This window comes from Syzygium oleosum, unplaced genomic scaffold (genome assembly GCF_021117445.2).
Source record: "Syzygium oleosum isolate NSW1041296 unplaced genomic scaffold, Sole_v2.1 Sole_v2.02, whole genome shotgun sequence".
In the NCBI taxonomy this organism is placed as follows: Eukaryota; Viridiplantae; Streptophyta; class Magnoliopsida; order Myrtales; family Myrtaceae; genus Syzygium; species Syzygium oleosum.
The window spans coordinates 2350343-2370988 of record NW_026607486.1 but is presented as its reverse complement, the minus strand read 5'-3'; the positions used below and the strand labels follow the sequence as shown (position 1 = coordinate 2370988).

Here is a 20646-nt window from a genome sequence, read left to right as displayed (position 1 = left end):
GTCGTCTTCTTCCTCCCTCTTCCTCGATTCTCATTCGTCGTAAAAACTCGCAGGCACCGTCCGAACCATCTCCTCTCTCTCTCTAGAGCTCGGTCAGGACAAAGAGCGTTATCCCGGGGGACGACGGCCACGGACCACCAGCCCCTTCCCCGCGCTGCGCTGTCGCCACGTGTCGTCGGAAGCTTCCTATGCCACCAGATAGACCCATCCTCTTCCTCTTTCACACAAACGCACACGCACACAATTCGTGATTATCCACCCACCTGCGACCCTCCTGCCATATTCTTTATTCGTCATCATTATCACCTCCCCTCGAATAAAGCGAAGAATTCTTCCGAGCTGAACCTTACCTTTCGCGAGGGGTTTTGTCATACAGAACACGCATCCCGGTGGATTTCAGACAGAGTGAGGGAGAGGGAGGGAGGGAGAGAGAGAGAGAGATGGACCACGAGAGCGATGCTCACCGGACGGATTTGATGACCATAACTCGGTTCGTGCTGAACGAGCAGTCGAGGCACCCGGAGTCCCGCGGCGATTTCACCATCCTCCTCAGTCACATTGTTCTCGGCTGCAAGTTCGTCTGCTCTGCCGTTAACAAGGTCCCCCTCTCCCTCCCTCCCCGATGATCTTTCCGTTCGTTTTGGATTATCGTTGGTATTGGTTCGAGTTGAATCTTGATCGATTCCGAGCCAGGTTCGCGTTCACTGATTGAGTTGAATTGAATCGAGTGCAATGAAGGGAATTAATTATCTTGGAAGAATATATTCCCGGGGAAAAAAGTGGAAGCTTAGGTAATTCGAGGGTATCGAATGATTTGTGAGCCCACCGTGGTTGGAGTAATTCATGGTTCTTGTCGCTTCTTCCTCGTTCCTCGTTAAAAAAAAATCTGTGCTTGCTGTGTTGTCAGAAACAGAGAAGCCCCTTATTACCGATGATGCTTGTTTCGAAAGCATCTTCTGTGATTGAAACTTTTTGCAAAGCTTTGCGTCCAGCAAAAGGTTTTACTATAAAAGCTCAATATTTGGGGCACTTAGATTTTCTTTTCTTTTTGTGGTAGTGTTGTGACATGTCCCGCTTTTGTGATAGGTGAATCGGATTTTCCCTATGTGTGTACTTGTCGGAAGTGGGTCTTCAATTTTGTCACACCCACTTACATGTGAGTGAACGTGGTGATGTATACTTGTGCAGGCAGGCCTTGCCAAATTGATCGGGCTTGCTGGAGAGACAAATGTCCAGGTGACTCCCCTATATATTCGCTTAATTGATTCATTATAAATCTGGGTTGTCTTTCTGGCAAGTTGGGTAGTTATGTAAGGTGCTTCCAGTTCTTTACTATGAGTATTCTTTTCTTGCTTGAAAAGGGTGAAGAGCAGAAGAAGCTGGATGTGCTTTCGAATGAAGTATTTATAAAGGCATTGGTCAGCAGTGGCCGCACGGTGAGTTAGTCCTAATATGTTTAAGCACAGTGCTATGCAGAATATTTCTTCTTCAAAACTGTTGGTTTCTGCAGAGCATTCTCGTGTCAGAGGAGGATGAAGAGGCAACGTTTGTGGAGCCATCTAAGCGTGGAAAGTAAGTGCTGACTCTCTTGATATGCCATTTGTTTCTCCAAGAAACGTGTTGTCTTCTAAAGCTATGCTTCCTGTTAAAGTAAATGATGAATCCATTCTCATAGTGCAGGTATTGTGTTGTTTTTGATCCGCTGGATGGATCCTCAAACATCGACTGCGGTGTTTCAATTGGAACTGTAATTTTTCTTCCCTTAATTGCGCTATCTTCAATAATTTCAGTTGTTGAAGTTGTTCAGCTGCAACATGTATTGTCTGGTGACCTTTTCTGGTTGATAGCTTAATATGTAGTAATCACTTGAACCTCTTCTCTTTCATGGAGATCTTTGGGATCTATATGATCAAACATGCTAATGATCCAACTTTAGAGGATGTGTTGCAACCTGGGAAAAACATGCTGGCAGCTGGCTATTGCATGTATGGCAGCTCTTGCACGGTAATTACGTATTTATTGTGTACTAGCTCTATAAAGTTTATCCGTTGGTTGGATAGATGTTATTCTCTTAGAATAACTGGTTATGTCAAGACTTACTAAGTGCTGGTAGCACTGTTACGCTGATTATGATGAGTGGAACAAAACTCTTATATGAGGACTAGTTCTTTTATGAAGTATATACTTCATGAATGAATTGTTTGGAGTTTGAAATATGAATCTGCATTGAGTTATCTTACGGAGCTGGGCTTGGTACAACTTGGCAGCTTGTGCTAAGCACTGGATGTGGTGTTAATGGTTTTACCCTGGACCCATCATTGGGCGAATTCATCCTCACTCATCCAGACATCAAGGTACGGTTCTACTGCATTTAATTAATTCGGGAACCTCCACATGTGCATAAATCGTTATTGCTTTGTGTTTTTTTTTTTGTTGGGGCCACTTCAGCACGATCAGTTGCGACCCTTCTGGTTGTGGCTGAACTGAGCCGGCTGACTAAAAAGATCAACTTTTTTATAGATCTGTTTTACCAGAAACCTTGTGATTTAATTCAAATAGCATATAACTGCACTGCATGTCTCTTTCCAGCAATTGTTGTTGTGCATTATTTTCCTTTTGTTTATATAGATTCCAAAGAAAGGGAAGATCTACTCAGTGAATGAGGGAAATGCTAAACACTGGGATGGTCCAACTGCTGAGTGAGTTAAATTGGAATTGGAGTTAGAATATCTGTTCTAGGTTAAATGCATGTTGCTTGATGGTGATGTCATATGTGTGTTTGTTTTTCAGTGAAAATGTCATATTTAAAGTTCACGAATCAGGTTTTCCTCCTTGACTTTAGGTATGTTGAGAAATGCAAGTTCCCGAAAGATGGATCGTCCTCAAAATCTTTGAGATATATTGGAAGGTATCAAGATTGTGCAGAATACCTATTTCGTGCGTTTTGATCTAATATCTTGCTTTGCCGTTCACTTATATTTTGCATCTTCTGATTGTTGGATTTGGCAACTGGTTGTCTGTCGGAAACAATCTCTCCCATGAAGTTTGATTTGTGTCAAGTACTATCATATTACCTGACTGGGGTCTAAACTTGTAAAAGTCGTAGGTTGGATTGAACAAATAGTGGACATCATCTCAAAGTTTCTTTTAAACTGGTCCAAGGAAATACAGCCATTTCGGTATAATCAGAAATTACTAGATGCAGCAGTCCATAGTCCGCAATCCATTCAGGGAAGCTTACTCAAGCAGGAATTTTCGTTCTTTTCTAAATTAAATTTGAAATCATAATTTCAGCTAAATGCCATGGGCTGAGCAATTGTGCCTGCAAGTTGGGAGTCCATTTATAGTTCATCTTTTGATAAAACTTATCTGATATGTCGAGTTATAATGACTGAAACTTCATCCAATTTCTAGATATATAGATTCGTCAAACTTAAGCTTGCATCTTCAGTATATTTTTTACGTTTCAAATGTTGATCTTTTTGGCTTTTTTTTAAAGTTTTTCTTATACTCAGACAACCGGTTTACGTCTACATGTATTGATATCATCCTGTTTGACAGCATGGTAGCTGATGTTCATCGTACCTTACTGTATGGAGGCATCTTTTTGTACCCTGCTGATAAGAAGAGTCCAAATGGAAAACTGCGGTATGATGATAAATGTGATCTTTTCGCCTCAATCAACTTGGCTAGAGCTTATTGTCACTTTCTCTTGCAATTGAAGTGATAAAGATAGGAATCCTCCGACAACTTATTCCTTCTTTTGCTCAAAATAGCGTTCTTTATGAAGTCTTCCCGATGTCATTCTTGATGGAACAAGCAGGAGGTCAGGCCTTTACTGGAAAGCAACGGGTATGAACTCTCAAGGTTTTTCTGGTTATTTTTCCGTTATTGAGCGAACTTACATTAGTATTAAGCCCTTTTTTTTCCCCTTTTGTTTGCCTCAACCGTAGTCTTCCTCAATCACATTTCTTTTTTGCGACCTTTGAGGTTTTGAACTCTTTTTGGATAAATGAACCAGGTGACACCAATTCGCGTCATGCCGATCTATTTCATGCTTCATCTCCTCTTTCCCCTTTTTTTGGAGTCATACTTGGCTAACAGCACTAGATTAAGGTAGTCCAGCCCCATTTAAACTGAGTTTAATGGTCCTGCAGGCACTTGACTTGATCCCAACCAATGTACATGAGCGGTCTCCCATATTCCTCGGCAGCTACGATGACGTAGAGGAAATCAAGGCACTCTATGCTGCTGAAGAGAAAAAAGAATGAAGTTGTAGTTTGCTCCTTTCTTGTCTTCGCATCAGACAAGACCGTTTGTCCAGCTACCAGGCTTGACGGATCATGGGTTCACAAGATTAGAACCTTCTATACTGTTTTCAATCTAACCAGATACTAGAATCAATACTTTGTCAGCAACCAATGTTGATCTTTGATTGATGAAAAGTCAAAATTACAGTGATTTGCTAGCATAAGCATGTACTCTGATATGTGCTTACCAGTTTACCAGGATACCTTTTTGGTAAGAGGCTAACGGCTCAGTGGTAACTTCATAGTTCAAACTACCAGAATTGACGAAGTGACATGCGCAATTTGCATGAAGAATGAGTTTTCTGCGTCTGCCTTCTTCCTGTTGATGCTAATGAAATTTGTAGTTTGTCTTGGGAGATGGCTTGTGACGTCGACTTTGTTTCCACAACATGTAGTTCTGCTTGCTGTTGGAAAATTTCCTACGCACATGCTGATCATGATCACTAAGCCTAGATGGTGCGAAAATAAACTCATCTCTTTTGTTATGTATCAAGAAGCTCAAGGTATGTAGCTGTGCAATAAAAAAGGAATAAAACATGTGCCTTAAAACCCCAAACTTTGTTTTTTCCTCTTTCATTATTCCATCATCGCTATTTACTTCAATCTGTTCATCTATGTTGCGGGAGTAATCTCTCTGTAAATTACTAAATGATTGAGAAATAGCAAAACCAATAAAAAAAGAGCGAGGACGGCGAGTATATTGCTTCAACTGTTTGGGCCCGTCCCCATACACGATGATGAAACTTCACTTGCATGATCATGAGAAAACTTATCGGAGGGCGATGTGAGTCAGATGTATCTTTGAAATTTTTTGTAAAAAGTTAAGCTCTTTTACTGGCCAAACAAAGAACTGTTTAGCGTTGACACGAACGGCATCCATTGATGACAGATGACATCAGTTATTGGACCTACGCAAATTGTGATATGAATGGTTGAATTGCATATATAAACATCATGGCATGATCTCAATGGAGGAGGTTTATTTCCTTCACACCTTGAAAGAGCAAACATAGACAAAACATGACAATTTTGAATAGACCAACAGTGTCGAAATCTTTTCATTTGCAAATGGGGTCGACTCAGTAACTAACTCTTACTCCGTGTCCCCTAACCGCAAAGATGCAGGTGGGTATCACATCGATGCTTTAAATTTCAAACGTTACAGTAGACATTTTGTTCAATATTTATTCAACTGTCATATGTTCACATCGCATACTTCAAATGCCTAATGTTACCGAACTATGCATGAAAACAACCCTCCGAAGCTGTAAACTAAAAGTTGCAACAATGCCAAAAACAATCATCAATCATTAGATGGCAAATCAAATTAAGTATCAAATCATGTCGTTATATTGACCACCATTCCGCCATAGCATGATCAGTTTAAAACCAAAACAATGACCAGGAAAGCCAGCCAAGGACTACAATACAGAAACATAAAGATGAACCATCACAGTTGGGTTGCCGCTTAAAAAGGTGCCCAAGCTTTTCCCTTCAGAATCATGCCGTCCTTAGAGGAGGAGATACCAAAATGACACCATCTCCTCTAACAAAGAGAAATGGAACCGTGCGTTTTGTAGTCTGAGAGTCAAGCATAGACAAAGAACAGATTAAACAGTGTCTTGCAACAGGGAAACGAGGAGTAAAAAGACGGTTAAACAATATTTGGAAACAGAGAAAGATGCTCTCATTGACTTCTATTTTGTAATAAATATTCCTTGAAGTGTACCCAAAGATTCAACTGATTGGCCAACTTCAAAATTGATATACTGCCGTTTATCATGGAGAATTAAGTAATGGTCTCTGACTTTCCAATTACCGCAAACCAAAATTTTAAAATGTTTAGAGCTATTGGAGACTTGTCAAATTTTATAAATTGCCGGCAGACTCCAGTTTGTACCGCAATTATATCGGCCCTAAACTTTCCAACCGTGTGGAGAAAACAAAGATCATGCACCATTTTTTTTCCAAGATTCGCACTGGCCTAACAATCATCTGGAAAGGATATGGGAAAGTCAGAGGACAACAACATACCCGTACAATCTCTTCATAAGTTTCATCATCAATTTCTACAGTAGTAACGACTTCCTCAACATCCCCAAGTATCATGTTCAAATGCTGATCATATGCCTGCAACAGATGAAATTTTCACCCACAAAGATTAGTGTTGGAGAATACTCGAGATGCTAAATTCCAGGACTCCGCATCATCAAGTTACAAAGGAAAAAGACACAATTCAGCCATCCAGGATTTTCATGCACATCTATCCAACCCACATATGGTGTAATTCGAAAATCTGACATTTTATCATGGCCATGCCGACTGCCGCTTCAAAAAATGGCTATGTTGACCTGATTTGTAGTATTAAGTGGAGAAAATCTACTTCAAGATAGCATCTTATTAGTAGCTCTTCTACCAACTACAGCTTTAAGCGCCCGAACACGCCTAACAACAACCAGATGCGACCAAGTAGTCTCTCAAAATAGGGCAAACATCTAATTCGAAACACACTAGCTTAGCAACAAAAGATCGGCGCCTACATTGGTCACAAAAGATCGACGGAATACCCATTTCACTTCAGCATGCCAAGAACTCAAATCCATACAAATAGACTACTCATTGTCGCCCTCGAAAAGATGCGCTTCCCGCTCAACTTAATATGATCACCAAACACCCATGTCGCGAAAGCCCCCCCTTAAAATCGGTCCATCAACGATCATCCTCCCAAAATCTTACGCTCGAATTCCAGCAAATTCATCAAAAAACAAAAGAGGGCGAAAAAAGGGAAAAGCCAAAGCAACTAGAACCCTGACAAACCCTAGTCCTTAACAACTCGATTGACCCGAGAACCAAAGCACAACATGCCTAGAGAAGAACCCATTTTGAAGCAAACCCAGAAAAGGAATTCAAGAACCAAGCACGGGTAAAAGGGGGGAAGCAATCAGAGGACAGGAGTGGAGCGGAGCGAGGTTGGATGTGCGTACATGGAGCTTGCCGCGGAGCTCGCGGTCGGAGCGGAGCTTGACGTAGATGCGCTCGTCGAGGCTGAGCCTGATCAGATCCAAAGGCTCCTTCACCGCGCTCTCTTCCTCGCTCGCCATCTCCTCCTTCCGCTCTTCCTTCTTCTTCTTCGCGCCTCTCTTTCCTCTGCAACTGCGAGCGACCGGGGCCGTACAAAAATTTTCAGCTTCGGAAAATAAAAGAGTTTCCTTTTTATAGGGTCGGTTTAAACAAACAAACCTAAAAAAAATAAATAACTTTTTGAATTTCACGATTTGTAGCACCGCATAATTTTTTCCCTCTCTTGTTATGCTTTAATAAAATCAGAAATTTGATTATTTGGATAGTCGTGCGATTTTCTTTTTTTTTTAACTAAATAAAGAGAAAAATGAGAATCGCATTTATCAATATGTTTTTCGGTATTTGCACATTTTCAAATGATCCAAATTTTACGTATGGCGAGGCTATTTTCACGATATATATATATGTGTGTGTGTGAGAGACTAAATCCACTCATTTTTTACTAGATAGATTAAATCGGGTATCCACATTTGCATATCTTCCTTTTTTTGATACCATAAAATATGCATAAAAATCAGTCTCTTGCTCATCCGTTCGATGGCATTAGTCTTTTAGTGGTCTCGCAAAGCAACGTTTCGTTCCCGAAATAATTTTTGATCGAAATAGTTTTTTTATTTCTATTTCTTGAAGCAGTTCGAGCAAAAATAGCGTTTAAGAATCGCAAAAAATTTCTATTCCCTGGAATAGAAAAAGAATAGAAACGCGTTTAGGGCGCGAATGATCCATTTCTATTCCATGGACGAGTTTCTCCTTTCCAGGCTACGGCGGTGGGGGGGAGGACGGTGGTCGGCGGTGGCAGAGGATGGCGGCCGACGGTGGGAGGCAGCGGGAGCACGGCGGCCGGGGTGGCGCTGCGGCGCGGACTGGCAGCTGGGGGGCGACGACGGGAGGTGGTCAAGGCGGAGGGTGGCCATCATTGGTCGATGGAGCATGGCGGCAGTGGCGAGGATGGCGGCCGATGGTGGGTGACCGCCGGCGTCGGGTGGCCGTAGGTGGGAGGTGGCCGGCCCGGCCGCGCTTCGGGTGGTTGGCTGGGAGGCGGCTGCGCGGTGGTGGCGGCCGGCGTCGGGCGATGGAGCACGCGGCCGCCGGAGGACGGCGGCCGATGGCGGGTGGCAACAAGCGTCGAGTGGCGAGAATAGTGGTCGACGACAAGAGACGGCCAACCAGGCGGAGGCGGCCTGGCGAGCGTTGGCCGTAGGCGGGCGGCGAAGGCGGAGGTAGGTAGGCGGCGAAGGATGGCGAGAGGCGGCGGTGGGCGGGTTGCGGCCGATGGATTGTTTCTTATTTTTGAGAATTCTAGAAAAAAAATCATTTATTTTTCTTGTTCCAGAACAAGAAGCATTTTTTTCTTCTTGTTGTTCCAAATCTATTTCGAACACTTTTTGTTCCAAAACAAAAAAATAGATTTTTTTACTAAACGATTGTTCTTTTTCTCGTTCTAACAAAACAGAAAACAAAAGAAACGTAAACGTTATTAAACAGACCCTTAGACCACTTGAAAAATGCGAGGCGGCCCCCATAGAAACAACGAACACCGTCGCACTCCAGATAAAATTACTAGTCTTAAAAATTAATGATGTCCCTTTGTGTTTGAGCTGTGACCATCTATATTGCTTTAAGTATTTTGCTAATCTCCAGCAATGTGAACTTTTTATCACAATTAGATGTAATATTCGACGAAGTTTGGAATAACCACGCTTAAGCAATGTGCAAGAGATTTGTTAAAAATACATCTGCTCCATTACGCACCAATAGGATTGTACAAAAAGTCCGATGCAATACATACTCGTGATTGAAGTAATATTAAAGATAGTTCGTATCGATATTTAATTTGATTCTTGAACTATGATTTTGTTCAATTTGACTTTTGTATTTTTTGAATCGGATTGAGCTTGTCCTTTTGGTCATAGCCCATGTTGACATTTAAGTTGACAATTTAACTCAATCATGAACCTACATTTGCTGGTAATGTCAGCAAAATTCGCAGAGAGAGAGAGAGAGAGGGGCGGTGTTGCCACCATTTCGCGGGGTTCTTACTATAGGCGATCGGCCATCATTAGTGGCCTCGAGAGAGGCTGGCCATCCCCACCAAGACACTGCAATGGTCATCGGCCCTCGTCAATGAAGGGGTGGCAGTGGCGTCCCCTCCCTTCTTTCTCTCTCTTCTGTTTTTTGATTATTTTTAAAAAAATATTTCCATATGGATGTACATCGGACCTAAATAAGTCCTTAAAAGACTTCGTTTGAACTCTGGGACGTAAAATATGGGTTATATCTTAGGGAAGAGGGAAGAATAACTTTTTCTCCAATGGGAGGCTGGGCGTGCGGGCATCAATATGTCGAAACGAGGAACGTAGATCGTCAACTCACCATATGTAAGCACTTGGATAGACATGGCGATCCCATGGAAAGCTTAGCTTTCCCTTCTTTGATGAGGTGCCCTCGGTAACCACCGCCAAAGTTCCAAGGTGGCCCTTGGTTAGGAAAAGGTTACTGAGGGTACATATTAGCGAGCACTTATGGTTATGGGGTCACATGTGGATTATCATGCCAGATGCCAAGTATTAAACTAGCTCGAAGGACGAAATCGGTTTGAGCAAAAAGAGAACGAGGACTAAATTGAACAAAATTTTGATTCACGGAACTACTTTTGAAATTTCCCGTAAATATAGTAACCCACGTACGCTCGTTAGTCGTATCGTTATTGCAGAGTTTTTCCCCCTCTCTCTCTCCGTCGATTCTCAAGATTGCTTGGCGACCGGCGACCGGCGGCCGGGCGGAGCAGCCTTCGCGCCTTCCTTTCCTCTACGCATTTTTCGAGTTTCGCGTGGGCGAAGCTGTGAGTTCTGGTGGGCGGTCGCGTGGTGGGGTTGCGGTGGCTCCGTCTCTGCGTCCATTCCCCCATAATCGCTCAGTTCGCGAGCTCAGGGAAGTGCGAAAATCGAGGTGCACCATCCTCCGTCCTGCGACTATCGATCGCTGCTTCTGTCCGATCAGCGTGCGATTGGAAAGTTCGGATTGTGTCGTGTTATCGCCCCTGTCGAGTCGGGCGAAGCGACGCGCCGAGGGTCGCTGAGCATGGGCTCCGACAAGCAGCCCCTCGGGCTGCTGGACACCCTGAAGATGGAGCGGATGCGGACCATCCTGACGCACCGGTACCCGTATCCCCACCAGCATTCGCGCCACGCCGTGATTGCTGTCGCTGTCGGGTGCCTGTTTTTCATATCCTCCGATAACATGCACTCCCTTGTCGAGAAGCTGGAGGACAACATCAAGTGGTGGTCTATGTACGCTTGCTTGCTGGGGTTTTTCTATTTCTTCTCGTCCCCGTTCATAGGCAAGACCATCAAGCCCAGTTACTCGAATTTTAGCAGATGGTGAGCGCCCCGGTTTCTGTCGTGTGGTTAAATTTAGTGTTTTGTGCAATTGGGGAGAGGAGGGCTTTGCTTTCATGATGTTGAGTGCATATGAGATCGACGATGGTTGTGAGTGGTTTTGAGGACGTCGCTTGCTTGCGCAGGTACATCGCGTGGATTTTAGTGGCAGCTCTGTATCATCTTCCCAGTTTTCAGTCAATGGGAGTGGATTTGAGGATGAATTTGTCTTTATTTTTCACGATTTATGTCTCCTCCATTTTGTTCCTTTTTGTCTTCCATATTTTGTTTCTTGGCCTTTGGTATATCGGGCTCGTATCTCGTGTGGCTGGAAGAAAGCCAGTGATTTCGACCATTCTCCAGAACTGTACAGTGAGTTATGAGGATCCATTACTTTTGGCTTCGAGATTCCGTAATGTTTTCCTTTTCTCTGTCATTTGTAATGTAATGCATTTTGTGCTCTCTATAGGTGCTAAGCATTGCCTGCTGTGTATTTTATAGTCACTGTGGCAATCGTGCCATTTTCAAGCAGAGGCCACTAGAGCGAAAATGTTCTGGTTGGCTCTCTCTTTGGAAGAAAGATGAAAGGAACACATTGATCTTAAAATTCCTGCCCATGAATGAGCTAAAGGACCAGTTTTGTTCATCTTGGTTGGCTCCTGTTGGATCTGCTAGCGATTATCCGCTCTTGTCGAAGTGGGTTATCTATGGGGAGGTATGTGAGAGAGCTGTTCAAGATTATTCGCTTGTCAGCTGTATCAACCATCACTTCATCCTTACTGTTTCTCTTTGTTGTGTTGAAGGGTGCAGGCTCGTCTGATGAAATTTCTCCCATATATTCACTATGGGCAACTTTTATAGGCCTTTATATTGCCAATTACGTTGTGGAAAGGTCAACAGGGTGAGTGGCATTGTGTTCGTTTATCCTTTTCTTGCACCACTGGATTCAATCCCATAATCTAAACCTAAGTGCCCCCGGCCCCCGCCCCCTTTACCACCTGGAGGAACGGCTGGTGGCGACATTGGTAATGAACAAAAGTAGAACCTTATCCCCCGCGTGGAGAGTTGTGATGGATGCTTTTCTAACTTAATATATTTCGTGGTTCTTGTTTATGTTTTTTAATAGCCATTCAAGGCCTTACTATGAAGTAATGTAGCCTGGTTATGATGGACTATGCTGACTATCTGTTAAATTTTTTCTCTGTGATAATCCAAGTGAACCATTGGGAAGTTGAAAATTACTGTGGTATCATACTCATACTAGCCTTTCTACCTGTTTATTAAAAAAATTGCCTATCCTGATAGTCATCTTTAGTGTTGTTGATGTTGCTGTACCCTGTACTAGTTTTTATTTTACAAACTTTTTTATTGTAAAAATGAGCAGGTGGGCTCTTACTCACCCTTTGTCAGTTGAAGAATATGAAAGGTTGAAGAAGAAGCAAATGAAACCTAACTTTCTGGAGATGGTTCCTTGGTATTCAGGGTATACAGTTGCACTTCTCTTTTTGTTTTTTTCTTCAATGTGTCTTGTTCTTTCTCGGTGAATAGAGGGGTTTCAAGGGGATCTTCTATTGATTTTTTCCTCACGCTGTTAATAGTTGTATACTGCAGAACTTCAGCCGATTTATTTAAGACAGCATTTGACCTCCTAGTTTCAGTAACTGTCTTTGTTGGCCGCTTTGACATGCGCATGATGCAGGTAAAGGTCCATTTTTCAACTTATGGGGTCTAATTCATAGTGCGCACTTCTTCTTGAAAATCCCTAGTTGATTGCCTCTTCAATCTCTTTCATCACTCTCTCACAAGATAGATGGCCTTTTAAATAGTATTGAAAGATTCTCCTTCGGTCTCTTGTATTTCTAGACAGTTATAAAAGGAAAATTATTAAACTCATGCATTCCCCAGTCTTAAGAACATCAAAATGTGCTTGAGTTGTCAAATCATATTTCATTCTTATCCTGCTTAGGGAGACTATTGGAGGAGATTTAGTAGCATCAGATATTTACGGTCAGTCGATATGTTAGGTTTTTGAATAAGGTCGTTGAGGACTTAGAGAGTATCTCTTTGCTTTATTTATAAATTGAGCATCTATATGGTATTTTAATTCTAGTCAAGATATAGCATTTTGTGTTTTCTCTATCCCTCTGTCTTGCGATGCTGAAAATCTAACTCAGTCGATCTTTTTCATCCTGTTTGAGTACAAAAGCATCTGTATGTATATAGCTAATGCAGTGGCTGCACCATTTCATCTTCATCTTTCTAAATTTATCAGGCAGCAGTGAACAAGGTTGAAGATGGAGTCGAGCAGGATCTTCTGTATGATCACTTCAGCCAAAGAGATGATTTTTGGTTTGATTTCATGGCTGATACTGGTGATGGTGGGAACTCTTCTTACAGTGTTGCTCGCTTACTGGCTCAGCCTTCTCTTTGTGTGCCCACCAGCAATTCTGTGCTTTCTTTACCTCGAGGGAATTTGCTTCTTATTGGAGGTGATCTTGCGTAAGTGAATCATATGTTTTTCTGTTCCACAACATGGCACATTATATCAGATTAAGTTACTTTGTTGCCTGCATTACACCCTATCTCCCGCATCGATCATTGCATCTTCGTTCAAAAGTATATCATAATCGATAGACTTGATGGTTCTTAAATAGTATAAGGCGTTGAAAAGAAAGTTTTTAGCTTTTTAAACCACTCTGATGGATTCAATTTCGTGTCTTCTGCTCAGAGTAAGTAGCATATACTCTCAGAGTTGATGCAGATGTAGTTGACAGTTATAAATTATACAGGTACTCTGACTGAGCAAATCCTTAAAATATAGTTTCTCACAAAATTTAGAATTTTGTGCTCTGTTGATCACAACTTTAAAGTTCTACCTTGAATTTGATTTGTTTGTTTTGTGAGTTTAAAACTAGGCCTTGCCTGTGCTTTTGTCTACTACTCTCAATAATAAATCTAGTTGGACAAGAAAATTGTTTCTTCAGTCATAATAAATCAGAAACCTTTTCAAACTTTTTCACTCCAAATGTGGCATATGAACTTTTCTGGATCGGTTTTATATGTCATTCCATTTAGACTGACCTCTCTGCATTTGCTTTTCTAGTGAGATTTTGACTATAGAATTATGCTACTTTCAAGTAGAGATCAGATCACATGCTAATTTAGTTTCTGATTGACTTACTGGGGACCAAAGTTGACACCTGAAATAATTGTAAAACCACACCTGGACGCGGAAACACTAAAAGTTCAGCTATATTCTTGAATTGTATTCTGTTTTCTTATTGTTTCGATAGACGTATTTATTGCTTCTTGCCATTGTGAGACGATATTGTGTGATGTGCAAGGAAACTCGTTAATAAGTTTGTTTATCTTATTCTTGCAGCCCCCTAAGCAGCCAATACATACTGTTTTTTAAAGAGTTGAATGGCACAATTTTAGTGATAGTGGATCTTGAGGATCATTGACTCCAGGCTTTTTGGGCTTTAGTGCTAATCATGCCTCTATTAGCTGCTGTCAAATTAAAGTTCAGCTAATCTTCGATCTGTTTTACTTCTAGTCTTCGGGTTTCAATTGTTCTGAGAGAAACTCTGCATCTTTATTTGCAAATTAGTTGCTGAAAATGAAATGAAAAGCTAGATTTTCAATATCATTCATGATGTAGAAGTAGGTAAACATGGGCACCAACTGTATGTCTATGCACATGCTTTCTAAAGATTTTAATTTTTCTACTTAAGCAAAACATTATGGTTCTTTTTTAGATATCCAAATCCGTCTACATTCAATTACGAAAGGCGATTCTTTTGTCCTTTTGAGTATGCTCTTCAGCCTCCGCCTTGGTACAAACCTGAGCAGATAGCTGTGAACAAGCCTGAGCTTCCATTTGGGTTATTGGAACTAAAGCGATATGATGGGCCCCAGGCTTTTATAATTCCTGGAAATCATGGTCAGTTTTAGAATCCTTACCTCACCTAAGTTATTAGTTTGGATGCAGAATAGCTCCTTGCATCCTTCTTCTAGTGTTGAAACTAACATCACTAGTTGTGTTCACGTCCTTAGTTGTTTTTGCTCATCAGAAGTTCCGTATATCCTGTGCTATGAGAATAAAACTATTGTTTCATAATATCATGCTTATGTGGTTTACAGATTGGTTTGATGGACTTCATACTTTCATGAGGTACATATGTCATAAGAGCTGGTTAGGTGGGTGGTTTATGCCTCAAAGAAAGAGTTATTTTGCCTTGCAACTTCCTAAAGGATGGTGGGTATTTGGCCTTGATCTGGCGCTGCATTGTGATATTGATGTATACCAATTCAATTTCTTCTCAGAGCTGGTAAAGAACAAGGTACTTTCCTAATTTTTTTTTTCAGTGTTTGGACATTTTACTCTAAAATTCTAAGTGTAAGCAGATATGGTGAAAGCTTCTTGAATTGACTTATCTGGCATAAATATGTATTAGATAGCTCTCATTAGGTATATCTCTGCTACCTCTGGGCATTCTGGTTACCATTTTATAAGATGTTTCGCTGTTTGTTATTCACTATTTGCCTGCAGCCTGACTTGCTATTGAAATTATTTAGTGTTGAACATGCATTCTTCTGTAAGTGGATGCCGATTCTATATTTCTGTACTTTTAAAAGTGACAGACTCTGTCACTTTTATATCAATTAGTAAATTGTGGTAACCTTCAGTTTTGGTCAAAATTTTCTAACCTCTGTGTGATACCTTTTGCTCTTCTATACTTGTTCAGCAGACTCTGTGTGAAGATCTGTTGTATTTTTGGTCTTGGTGCAAGTGTTGAGCACCCGTTTTGCTGCAGCACCTGATTTAGGACCGAGAAGCCCTTGACAACATTTTAGTTATGCATTTACTTAATTTAAGCAGTTCATCTGAATAATGCACACATGTATTCTGTAATGTGGTTATGATTTACGTGCTCTGATAGTTTCTCTGCATCTTGTAGCTAATCTGCGCAAACGTGGACAACAATGTGCATTGAAACATGAAAATGATTTTCTTGTCCATCATCTCATCGAATCAACTTATCTTGAGCTTATCTACTGCAGATTTGTTTCCAGCATTTTGTATTACAGGAAACTTATCTTTTCCACAATTGCTTATTTATGGTGTTTCCTTAATCATTTTTGGTACGTCTATTCACAGCCTTCGGTGACGGGATTATAACTGCAACTTTTTATTGGGGACTAGAACTAGTCTATGACTCCTACATTACGCATGAATCTTACCAGCTCTATCAGTGCCATTCTCTCTTGATACAGTAAATATCTTATTCCACCTTGAATGCAGGTTGCAGATGATGACTCTGTGATCATAATGACACATGAACCTAACTGGCTTCTTGATTGGTACTGCAATGATGTTTCTGGAAATAATGTCTCTCACTTGATATGTGACTATTTGAAGGGAAGGTGTAAACTTCGAATTGCTGGGGATTTGCACTATTATATGCGTCATTCATATGTACCTTCAGGTAGTCCAGTTTATGTGCAACATCTACTTGTCAATGGATGTGGTGGGGCATTTTTACACCCAACACATGTATTTGGCAACTTTATGCGATTTTGTGGAGCTAAATATGAGACCAAGGCGGCTTATCCTTCTTTTGAAGATTCAAGCAGGGTAATGTGGTGAAGTATCTAGCTCCACTAACCAATTTGTCTCAAGTTACAAGGCAATATCTTGTTTTTACTTGGTTACCTTGCAGATTGCTTTAGGGAACATTTTGAAATTCAGAAAGAAAAACTGGCAGTTCGATATCATTGGTGGTATTATCTACTTCGTACTGACTTTTTCAATGTTCCCACAAGTGAGTATTCCTTTAGTTCAATGAAATATTCTCCACTCAGATTTTTGGTAGACTGCTAGTATGCTATAATTTCTGGTATGCTTTATATGTTCATCCAGCACCGCAGGAGTAGAAATTTTAGAACTTAGGTTGCTTCTCTTTATTTCGAACCACTTTTATCTAAACGAAGCTCCCTGAAAAGAAACTTGCCAGTTCCTCTGCCTGTGCTAGGCTGTTGCTCAATCAAATAGCGATGAGCTGCAGTGCTTACTCAGCTAGCTGCAATTTTTAAATGACTTTGAGCTATTCGCTTATTCATTCATTTTCTCTGCAGTGTAAGCTCAATCACCTTTTTAAAGATGACTCGTTTTCTGGTCATTTGAGGAGCTTCTTTTTCACTGTATGGGCTGCTTTCAAGTACATGCTGGAACACTCTTGTGTGTCCCTAGCAGGTGCTTTGCTATTGCTAATTGCAGCAATCACGTTTGTACCATCGAAAGTGTCCCGAAAGAAACGAGTAATGATTGGGGTACTTCATGTTTCTGTGCACTTGACTGCTGCACTTATTCTTATGCTGCTGATGGAATTGGGTGTAGAGACATGCATCAGGCATAAGCTACTGGCAACTTCAGGTCAGTCCTCTTATTTTCTGCTGTATGTGAGCTTCTTTGGCTATCTTGCTACTATACACACCTCCAAAGTGGTCTGTCTCAGATCAGTTTGTGCTCAATTTTGTCCTATTCTTTCATATTATGGAGAAGTTAGCATTTGTTGATTATGATAAAAAAATTTTGTTGAGAAATCTACTTTGATTGAGCCTCTTTTAGCACATATCATACATCGCCTTTAATTCTTTTGGAGCTTGGCTGTCTTGTCACTGGGAGAGCAAGATATGCACTCTAGTGTTTAAGATGCTGATCTAGATTTGCGTCTTAGGTTATCACACATTGTACCAGTGGTACCGGGAAGTAGAGAGTGAGCACTTTCCAGATCCAACGGGCCTCCGAGCTCGTTTAGAACGATGGACATTGGGTCTTTATCCTGCTTGCATCAAGTATCTAATGTCTGCCTTTGATGTCTTGGAGGTTCAACTCTTGATCTATTCTTCAAGGTGGTGTTTTTCTAATATTAATATTTCATCTCTCATTGTTCTTCTACTACATGCACTTTCTTTGGATTGACTTGCTAGGTCATGGCTGTTACCCGGACAAACATCTGCAAGATGGGATTGGCATCCTTATCTCGGGGTGGTGCTGCAATATATTATGCTTCTGTGTTCCTTTATTTCTGGGTCTTTTCCACTCCTGTTGTCTCTCTAATTTTCGGAAGCTATTTATATATATGCATCAACTGGCTTCATATACACTTTGATGAGGCCTTTTCCTCCCTTCGAATTGCTAATTACAAGGCATTTACACGATTCCACATAAACTCTGATGGTGATCTTGAAGTCTATACCCTTGCAGTTGATAAGGTAACTGGTTAGAACTCTCTGCTGCTTTATTTATGTAGATGGTAAGCTCTTCGGTTGATTATGAAAAATGTCAATTATTTGTCTTTTTCATAATGAATTGTTTCCATCTAAAAGGGGGGATCATGTCACTATGCTTCGTCAGAACAAATGTTAAAAAGTGAAACAGAACAGTTTACAGGGCATGCGTTGCATCATAATTGAACTGAAAACTATTCTCGATTTTATTCTACTTGATGACTCTCCTACATGGCACTCTTATATTGAACACGTTTGAAGTACCTGATTAAGGAGAACTGGAAGCTGTTTTCTTTGCTGAACACAGGTTTCAAGATTTTTAGGTAAGTGCATTGTCTTGTGAAATGGTCAAATCTTTTACGGGATGGTAATGTCTGCACTTTGATGTGGATTCAGTGTTATGATCTATCAATTATTACAATCTAAATTATGGAATTGTCGGAACTTAAGATGAGATGAGATGCGCTGGATACCTATTTATTGAATTAAAGGTGGAACTCTAAAGAAATGTGGAGTTTTCTGTTCATTTCAACAACTGGCAATTTTAATTATACTTTGGAATTTCATGGTAAGACCAGAAATTTGTTGCATGTGTTGGTAATATAATACCTTTGGATGATTATCTCTCAGTGACTCAGTGTTCGATGGTGGTTGGTATATCCTTTTACTTATTGCAATTAAGACATAGCACTGATTGTTGTGAGACCATATTACTAGCATTAAGGAGACTTTAGAAATTCTATGTTGAGTCAAGTTAAGATTTCTGATTGATAACAAAAGTTAAAAGAGAGTCTTGTGTTTCATTCTCTTTTACTTTGATTGGCATTGCTGTTGGTTTTTGTATGCTTGGATGCAAATTTGTCGTAGACTGTTCTCTCTGTCTGTTTGTCTGTCTGTCTGTCTCTCTTTCTCTCTCTCTCTCTCTCTCTGAATGTTGACAACCACTTGCCATTTACGATAGTTCCGAATTCTATCCAACTATCACTTTTGCCTGTTGAGTCTATCCTCTGGTTCGAAGTCTTACAATGCTTTTGAGCTCATTGTGGAACTATGAACCACCAATGAAAACAGCATGTGTCAGAAGTTAAGCGTAGTACTTCATTTTGCCTTTTAATGCAGGTTCCAAAGGAATGGAAGCTGGATCCCGATTGGGATGGTGAGCCAAAACAACCCCAGCAATTAAGCCACCTCAAGAAGTTTCCTAGTAAATGGAGTTCAGCTGCTCCCTTTCAGGATCCTGTAAATACAGTAAGAATTGTTGACCACTTTGTCATAGAGCGAGCAGAAAAACAGCATTTGGAACATGCGATGGGTTAGTAATTCACTGAGCATTATCATGGGCAGTCGTTGCAATATGTCATCACGGACGAGCAAAGAAAAGGGTTTATAAGGGGTCAATCGTAGACGTGCATTTGACTCATTGCTTACCTGTATGTCGCGAGCATTTTTCGCCTACGGATCTGTTTGGCGTCTCCGAATGCTGGCTGTGTTCTCCGCAATTCTGGTTCACCATTTATGAGCCAAGAATATGAGTGAGGCACCACATCCTGGAAGCTCATACTTTTCTTGTTGGACCTAATGGAAACAAATTATATAGTTGTCCAAAACGGTTGCGGATGCTCTGCTGCTTCGGTTCTGTCATCTCGTCAGACTATGAGCTGGCTAATTCAGGAACCGAATGGACTACTTACTGTGGTGATTTAGCTTGGGTGCTATTTAGCTCTCACTAGGAGTACAATTCAGTAAGACCGTAGATATATGAATCATCAGAATCGTGATTCTGTCGCTAGAGAGGAGCTTACTAAATGTTCACTTCTTGTTATATTACTGTCTAACTTTGTGGAAAGTACAACGGAATGATGCTTCTTTATCTCTTTGAGGAAAACGAAGCTGTGATGTACTTTATTGGATAGAGGAATGATATCAATGTACCATTGGACTCAGCTTTTTCTTTGTTGGTTCCGCGAGTGAAAAAGGCCTAGGGAAAGCTATTGAATCTTATTGCCATAAGAGGAAAATACGGCAGGAGAGAGAGAGAGAGAGAGAGAGAGAGATTAATTTATCTCTTTTCATCGCTCATCAAGTGGAGGCAAGTCAAGTCACTTCCTATCAACACATGGGAGCGAAACACGAAACGAGCAAAACAAATACCCATCAATATCCCAATTCCCAATTGAGGTAAAGGTGTGAATGCCTAAACCTGGGAGATCATCCTCGTGAAAAGATTTTAACCGAATATTGTAGATGGACTCATCACCCCAAGCGCCAACACTCTCTATAGAACGCTATCTGAAAGGAATTGTTGGGCAACTTTTAACAAAATCCCCTTCATGCTGTAAGGCCACTCTTCTATGTACTCCTTCAAGGGATTGCAATTTACTGAGGTAAATTATGGGTACAACGTCCAACATTCACTTGCTCAAGATGCAAAGAACATTTTGCTGTTTCCGGTGTTGAAGGCTATGGTATTTTTGACAAGATTTTTCATTTCAGGAGTCTGCATGAACAATCTATCTCTTGTTCTTTTAACCAAGTGGCTCCACATATGCTCCAGCACAAAGGAATAGTTTCTGCCACTTGCAACG

The 20646-nt window shown here is 41.0% G+C and overlaps 3 protein-coding genes across 4 annotated transcripts; 2 read left to right on the top strand and 1 right to left on the bottom strand.

The window, feature by feature from the left end:
- Window positions 1-4525, top strand: LOC115684714 (fructose-1,6-bisphosphatase, cytosolic). Of its 2 annotated transcripts, XM_030609570.2 has the most exons (12): window positions 5-599; window positions 1189-1236; window positions 1362-1436; window positions 1511-1572; window positions 1681-1747; window positions 1891-2004; window positions 2268-2354; window positions 2629-2699; window positions 2843-2908; window positions 3562-3648; window positions 3777-3852; window positions 4158-4525. In XM_030609570.2, the coding sequence occupies exons 1-12, from the start codon at window positions 441-443 to the stop codon at window positions 4269-4271; spliced, it is 1026 nt and encodes a 341-aa protein (XP_030465430.1). In that variant the 5' UTR covers window positions 5-440; the 3' UTR covers window positions 4272-4525. The 2 variants fall into 2 exon arrangements, with proteins under 2 accessions (XP_056164521.1, XP_030465430.1); XM_056308546.1 differs by lacking the exon at window positions 4158-4525 and having other exon boundaries at window positions 1-599; window positions 3725-3838.
- A 1112-nt stretch (window positions 4526-5637) lies between these two features.
- On the bottom strand, window positions 5638-7504 carry LOC115684716 (sm-like protein LSM3B). The gene is made up of 3 exons (XM_030609575.2): window positions 7295-7504; window positions 6345-6440; window positions 5638-5891 (listed from the first exon to the last, which is right to left on the bottom strand). The coding sequence occupies exons 1-3, from the start codon at window positions 7409-7411 to the stop codon at window positions 5811-5813; spliced, it is 294 nt and encodes a 97-aa protein (XP_030465435.1). The 5' UTR covers window positions 7412-7504; the 3' UTR covers window positions 5638-5810.
- A 2603-nt stretch (window positions 7505-10107) lies between these two features.
- Window positions 10108-20004, top strand: LOC115684704 (uncharacterized). The gene is made up of 15 exons (XM_030609553.2): window positions 10108-10771; window positions 10915-11140; window positions 11238-11483; window positions 11572-11669; window positions 12153-12251; window positions 12380-12467; window positions 13041-13267; window positions 14527-14711; window positions 14912-15111; window positions 16074-16406; window positions 16492-16593; window positions 16907-17204; window positions 17509-17657; window positions 17762-18046; window positions 19181-20004. Exons 1-15 carry the CDS (start codon window positions 10473-10475, stop codon window positions 19376-19378), a joined length of 3033 nt encoding a protein of 1010 aa, XP_030465413.2. The 5' UTR covers window positions 10108-10472; the 3' UTR covers window positions 19379-20004.
- The last annotated feature ends 642 nt before the right edge of the window (window positions 20005-20646 follow it).